Genomic DNA, 7,619 nt, shown 5'->3' with positions numbered 1-7,619 from the left:
CTGGCGCGATCTCGGCTCACCGCAACCTCCGCCTCCTGGGTTCAGGCAATTCTCCTGCCTCAGCCTCCTGAGTAGCTGGGATTACAGGCATGCACCACCATGCCCAGCTAATTTTTTGTATTTTTTTAGTAGAGACGGGGTTTCACCATGTTGACCAGGATGGTCTCGATCTCTTGACCTTGTGATCCACCCGCCTCGGCCTCCCAAAGTGCTGGGATTACAGGCTTGAGCCACCGCGCCCAGCCAGTGTGGCGTTTTAAGCAGATACAACACTTGAGCTCAGAGCAACAGTGACAGGAGCTGGCTACAAAATTATTACAATATGTGCTACTATACTACTTATAAATTAATTTTATGCAGTTCTTATTTTAACACAGTATCTTTATATTTGTTTATATGACTGGCACTATGCAGTCTGTGTTTGCATGCATTTTTGATAATTTTTAACATTTTACAATATGTTTTATGGTAGCAAATTATAAAAGACTAGTATATACACATATGTTATGACATACTTAATTTTTTTTAAATATTTCCAGGCTATGCAGTTCATCTGTGAGTTTTTTCAAATTGTCACAAATCTCTGAAAACTTTCCCAATATATTTATTGAAAAAATCCACGAATAAGTAACCAGCACCGTTCAAACCTATGTGTTCAAGGTCAACTGTATTGGGAATGGTAGTGTGAGAAGTCAGGTGAAACTCCTTTTCTAGAGACATCTATTAAACTAGTCAAAATTACCAAAGACAATCATTCAAAGTCTCTGCAGATTGATTAAAATGCTTAACACAAGCCTAATCTATGGAATTCAGTAAGGACAGTAGGAAGAATGCCCCACCCTCTGCAGCTGTGTGTGTGGAAGGACTATGCGAGAGCCTTCAGGGCATCCTGAAAACGGCACCCTTTCCCTGACTCCTAAATCCTTCTGCATAGGGAAGATCAAAGCCTAACAGCTAATGACAGCTTATGCAGTCCTCTATTCCCCACAGCTCTGTGTTGCAGAATTGTTCCACGGGATTCAGCAGCTCAGTGGTAGTTCCCACTACTCCCAGTTTCCTAGACTTATTCCAGGTTGGTTTGTTTGCAGCCAGTGAACATCCAGACATTGCATCTCACAAGGCTCTGTGCTGAAGAAGATGCAGTGAGCCACAGTATCAGCTCCTACCTCCCCATCCCCAGGCTTCTGCTATTTAGGGAGGACCCAAATAGAATAGCCAGTGAAGAACAGGCCCCCATCACCACCACTATGCCCTCCAGCTCCTGCTCCATTGTACAGAGATTATTTTCCGGGGAGGATGACAAAAGGATTATCAAAGACTGGCAATACCTTGCCCCTGCCAAGGTGCCCAACTTTATTTGGATCAAGACTAGGGAGCAATTTATGCCCTGGGTGCTGTCAAAAACAACAGAGCCAGCAGCTAGCAATCAGTGGAGACTAACAGCTTGGTTGACACCAATAGAGATAGACCAGAACGGAGAGATCAGTGAAGGAAAACTGAACGGAGAGATCAGTGAAGGAAACAAAGACAGATATGCTAAAAGCATAGTCTTCCTGGTGTTCTACAAGACTGTTCTCATGCCCAAAGCTGTGCCTTCTGAGAAGTAAATGAAGAGGTAATGTCTGAGCCTCTACTCCTTGGCCCAACAGAGTACAAACTCATCAACTCCCTCAACCATAAAAGTAGTCTCCGAACCACAAATACAGATTCAACAATTCAAGGTGAAAACATCACTGGCTTAAAAGGCTTAGGTACAAACTCTGACCAATCACTGACTGACCACTGGAGCTGACAAGGACAGGAAACAAAATGAAAACTGCCCTAAGAGGGGCTCAACAGTAGATGTGAGGTGGCAGAAGGAATCCACAAAGTTTTTTTTTTTTTTTTTTTTTAATTTAAGACATGGGACTGGGTGCAGTGGCTAGCCCTGTAATCTCAACACTTTGAGAGGCCAAGGCAGGTGGATCACCTGAGGTCAGTAGTTTGACCAGCCTGGCCAACATGGTGAAACCTTATCTCTACTAAAAATACAAAAATTAGCTGGGTGTGGTGGCAGGCGCCTGTAATCCCAGTTACTAGGGAGGCTAGGTAAGATAATTACTTGAACCTAGGAGGTAGAGGTTGCAGGGAGCCAAATAGCATTACTTCACTCCAGGCTGGGTGACAGAGTGAGACTCTGTCTCAAAAATAAAAAGACATGGGAAAAATATTTTAACAGACACATCACAAAGGAAGACAGAAAAATGGCCAATAAGCACACGAAAAAGTGCTTAACATTATTAGTTACCAGGAAAATGCAAATTAAAACCACAAAGAGGTACATAATAGAATATGTAAAACAAAAAGGATTGGCAAAACCAAATGTTGAGAATGATGTTTAGTGCAAGTTGTACTCTCAAACACTGCTGATGGGATTTTTAAATGGTACAACTATTTAGGGAAAAGGTTTGGCAGTTTCTTAAAGATGCACATACACCTACTCAATAGCACAGCAATTTCTTTCTTAGGCATTTACCTTATCTAAGAGAAATGAAAATATACACCTACAAAAGTGCATATTTTTGTGCAAGAATGTTCAAAACAACTTTACTCAAAAATGGAACAAGAAACAATTCAAATGTCCATCAACAGGATAAGGTACAACTGTATGTCCATAAAGTGGAATACTAGTCAACAATAAAAAGAATAAAGTATTGATACAGACAACAATATGAATAAATCTAACATACATTATGGTGACCAAAAGAAGCCAGACACAAGAAAGGACGGTGTATAATTCTATTTATATGAAGTTTTGGGCTAGGTATGGTGGTTCACACCTGTAATCCCATCACTTTGGGAGGCTGAGGCCAACAAATCACCTGAGGTCAGGAGTTTAAGACCAGTCTGATCAACATGGTGAAACTCAAAAATTAGCCGGGCGTGGTGGCACACGCCTGTAATCCCAACTGCTTGGGAGACTGAGGCAGGAGAATTGCTTGAACCTTGGAGGCGGAGGTTGCAGTGGGCCAAGACTGCACCATTACACTCCAGCCTGGGCAACAAGAGTGAAACTCCGTAACAACAACAACAAAACTTGTTTATCCTTAGTTTTCTATCCTAGGGCTAAGGCACCGTAAACCCTCAGTAAATGCTCAGCGAATTATTGGCAATCTAAATAAATGAAGAGATATTCCATGAACATGTATAGGAAGACAATACTGTCAAGATGTCATTTCTTTGCATTTTGATCTATCTTAATTAAAACACAAAACACAATCCTAATTAAAATCCCAGAAAGTTATTTTGTGGATTTCAACAGACTGGTACTAAAGTTTATATGAGAAAGGCCCAGAACAGCTAAACAATCTTGAAGAGGAAAAAAAAAATTCAAGAGTTATTATAAAGCTCCAATAACCAGGACAGTGTAGTATTGGTGGAAGACTAGACATACAGATAAATGGAACAAGATACAGAGCCAAGAAACAGACCCATATAAATATAGTCAACTGATATTTAACAAAGGAGCAAAGGCATTTCAACAGAAAAAGGCTAGTATTTTAAACAAATAGTACCACAACTGTATATCCAAATACTAAAAGACAAAAGAGAAAAATCTAGATGACTTTGGGTACGACAACGACTTTTTTAGACACAACAAAAAAGACATGATCTATGAAAGAAATAATTGATAAGGTAGACTTCATAGAAAATAAAAACTTCTACTCTGCAAAAGACAATGTCAAAACAATTAGAAGATAACCCACAGACTGGGAGAAAATATTTATAAAAGGTGTATTTGTTAATGAACTATTTAAAATATGCAAAGACTTCTTAACAATAACCCAATTTAAAAAGACCTGAACAGATATTTCATCAAAAAAAGGATAAACAGATGGTAAATAAGCAAATTAAAAGATGTTTAACATCTTCTGGCATCAGAGAACTATAAATTACAATAAAGAGGTAACACTACACATCAATTAGAATGGCCAAAATCCAAAACATTACTGCCACCAGGATTCGAAGCGAAAGGAACTCTCAGATTCATTGCCAGTGGGAATGCAAAATGGCACAGCCACTTTGGAAGATAGTTTGGTAGTTTCTTACAAAACTAAACATATTCTTCGCCAGGCGCGGTGGCTCAAGCCTGTAATCCCAGCACTTTGGGAGGCCGAGGCGGGTGGATCACGAGATCAAGAGATCAAGACCATCCTGGTCAACATGGTGAAACCCCGTCTCTACTAAAAAAATACAAAAAATTAGCTGGGCATGGTGGTGCGTGCCTGTAATCCCAGCGACTCAGGAGGCTGAGGCAGGAGAATTGCCTGAACCCAGGAGGCGGAGGTTGCGGTGAGCCGAGATCGCGCTGCAGCCTGGGTAATGAGTGAAACTCCGTCTCAAAAAAAAAAAAAAAAAAAAAAAACATATTCTTATATGATCCAGCGATGATTTGAAAACTATGTCTACAGAAAAACCTGTACATGGATATTTACAGCAGGTTTATTTGTAATTGCCAAAACATGAAAAAGCAACCAACGTGTCCTTTAATAATGAGTGAATAAAGGTATTCCATACAATGGAATACTATTCAGCAATAAAAAGAAATGAGCTATCATGCCACAAAAAGAAATGAGGGAAACTTAAATGTATATCGCTAAGTGAAAGAAGCCAACCTGAAAAGGTTACATACGGTATGCTTTTAACTATATGGCATTTTGGAAAAGGAAAAACTATGAAGAAAGGAAAGAGATCAATGTGTTTGTAGGAAGGGATATAGGGGTTGCCAGGGGTACATAAGAAGGAAAGTAGGAGAGATGAATGAGCAAGGCACAAGGAATGTTTAAAGCAGTGAGATTATTCTGTATGATACTGTAATGGTACCTATGTGTCATTAGGCATTTGTCAAAAACCATAGAATATACAACACAAAGAGTGATCACTTTAGTTAACAATAATGTGTCAATATTGGCTCACCAACTGCAACTTATGTGTCATACAAATGAAAGACGTTAATAAGAGAAATTGCTGCGGGAGGTTGAGGGGATTAATGTGAACCCTCTGGACTTTCTACTAAATTTTTCTGTAAACTTACAAATGCTCTAAAAAGTAAAGTCTATTAGTTTTAAAAAACACAACTCAAAATAAACATCTTACCAGGTCTAATGAAGACGTTTTCCACAGACAACATTGCTGCTATTGGAAGTAGTAGATCTTCACAATCCAGGGAAGCAGCTTTTATTACCGCACATGTCAGATGTGGAGGCAAAGGAAACTCCACCATAGACAAACCCAATCTGGTCACATGGCCACTCCTTAATACAAAGAAAAAGTTTTTAAGTCTTTCTACAATGGGAGAGCGCAAATGTAAAATTCATCATTCAGAATAAATCAGATATAATTTATATTACCTCAAACCACCTCCAGAAATTCAATACAATACGGTATAAGAAAACTAGGACAGGCATGGTGGCTCACACCTGTAATCCCAGCACTTTGGGAAGCTGAGGCAGGCAGATCGCCTGAGGTCAAGGAGTTCAAGACCAGCCTGTCCAAAAGGGCGAAACTCCGTTTCTACTAAAACCACAAAAATTAGCTGGGTTTGGTGGCATGAGCCTGTAGTCCCTGCTACTCAGGAGGCTGAGGCAGGAGAAATCACTTAAACCTGGGAGGCAGAGTTGCAGTGAGCTGAGATCATGCCATTGCACTCCAGCCTGAGCAACAAAGCCAGACTCCATCTCAAAAAAAAAAAAAAAACCCCAAAATTAAATACTGTAGTTATTGCTAAGAGAAACATGAAGATTAAATCCCTATTGTCAAAAGCCATAATACATCCAAAAACTAAATAATGAGGCAGAATAAAGAAATATAATAAAAGACATAAACATGTTACAAAAACACAGAGGGGCCTCGTGTGGTGGTTCACGCCTGTAATCCCAGCACTTTGGGAGGCCGAGGCAGGTGGATCACCTGAGGTCAGAAGTTCGAGACCAGTCTGACTAACATGGCGAAATCCTGTCGCTACCAAAATAGAAAAAAATTAGCTGGGCGTGGTGTTGTATGCCTGTAATCCCAGCTACTTGAGAGGCTGAGGCAGCTGAATCGCTTGAACCTAGGAGGCAGAGATTGCAGTGAGCTGAGATCACACCATTGCACTGCAGCCTGGGCAACAAGAGCAAAACCCGTCTCAAAAAAAAAAGAGGATGTCTCTGAAAACATGAGAGAGTAATAATGTTATTTTTTTAATTTTAATTTTTTTTTGGAGACAGGGTCTTGCTCTGTCCCCCAGGCTGGAGTGCAATGGCACAATCTCCTAAGCTCACTGCAATCCCCGCCTCCCAAGCTCAAGAAATCCTCCCACCTCAGCTTCCCAAGAAGCTGGGACTACTGGCCTGTGCTGCCACAACCAGCTAATTTTTGTATTTCCAGTAGAGATGAGTTTTACTCTCTACTGAAAGTAAAGAGTAGCGAGTAGATGGGTTTCCCAGGCTGGTCTCAAACAACTGAGCTCAAGCAATCCACCCACCTTGGCCTCCCAAAGTGCTTGAATTACAGGCGTGAGCCACCACACATTAAGCTGAGAGCATAATTATTAAAATCAAATCTTACCCCATTACACTAACATAAAAACAAGGACTCTGACTCTGTTATCATTTTTATGTATCCAGCATAATGCTTGGCATTGAAATGTACTCAGAAATTACTTGCTAAATGATACCAATATTTAGTAAACAAAAGGGTTTTATCATGTAGTTTTTCAATCAGAATTGTGATGAAAGACTAAGGACAATTTCTGACTTGAAGTAAAACAATCCATTCAATTTAAACGAATTATTTTCTACTGATTAAAAAAAGGTATTTAGAACCCTGTTTAAAAAGAGATCAATATCTGTTTCGGTTGTGGATTTTTTTTTTTACCTGTCAATAGCATCACACTGGTAAAGTTGTTTAAGAGCTTCCAAAATAAGTCTCTCATTAGGTGGATCCAAATAGGGAAACCTGTATATTTAAATAAGATATAAAGTGAGAGGCCATTCTTTGAACATGGTAGGATTTTATATAGATATGATAAAATTTCTTTAGAAGGTTTTATTTCTATTTTTCAAGTCATCTTTTTCTAAAAAAAAATTCTATGATCATGATTAGCATTCAGCAAAAGAGGAAATAATTTGTTTCTGAATCACACTCCTCTATTTCAAGAAGTGATTCTTTTTAACTCCCCTTAGCTGAAATACTCTTATCAGTCTCTCTACTTATTCTAATCCTGCCCCATCCATCCTTCACACCAATGTCAAGTCTACTCTTCTGTGTAGTCCATAATTTTTTTTTCTAAACTTTTATAGAAATAGTAGAGAACTATTAATTGAAAGTGGCTGAAAATTATAAATTGCTCAATAGTACCTCCGTTTTTTAATTTTTTTTTTTTGAGATGGAGTCTCGCTCTGTCACCCAGGCTGGAGTGCAGTGGCACAATCTCGGCTCACTGCAACCTCCGCCTCCCAGGTTGAAACAATTCTCCTGGTTCAGCCTCCTGAGTAGATGGGACTACAGGCACCTGCCACCACACATGGATAATTTCTGTATTTTTAGTAGAGACTGGGTTTCACCATGTTGGTCAGGCTGGTCTCAAACTCCTGACC

The 7,619-nt window shown here is 39.6% G+C and overlaps 1 protein-coding gene across 3 annotated transcripts in view; it reads right to left on the bottom strand.

The window, feature by feature from the left end:
• The window catches only part of DHX40 (DEAH-box helicase 40), a 46,307-nt gene that overhangs the window by 14,107 nt on the left and 24,581 nt on the right, over positions 1–7,619 (bottom strand). For all 3 annotated transcript variants that reach the window (XM_032280699.1, XM_032280700.1, XM_032280701.1), the window contains exons 11-12: positions 6,898–6,978; positions 5,137–5,294 (exon numbers count right to left, since the gene is read on the bottom strand). In XM_032280699.1, coding sequence (XP_032136590.1) covers positions 5,137–5,294; positions 6,898–6,978 — 239 coding nt within the window. The remainder of the gene's footprint in view (positions 1–5,136; positions 5,295–6,897; positions 6,979–7,619) is intronic.

Source organism: Sapajus apella, unplaced genomic scaffold, assembly GCF_009761245.1.
Source record: "Sapajus apella isolate SASKATOON/1434 unplaced genomic scaffold, GSC_monkey_1.0 scaffold12, whole genome shotgun sequence".
Lineage (NCBI taxonomy): Eukaryota > Metazoa > Chordata > Mammalia > Primates > Cebidae > Sapajus > Sapajus apella.
This window is presented reverse-complemented; position numbering and strand designations above follow the sequence as displayed.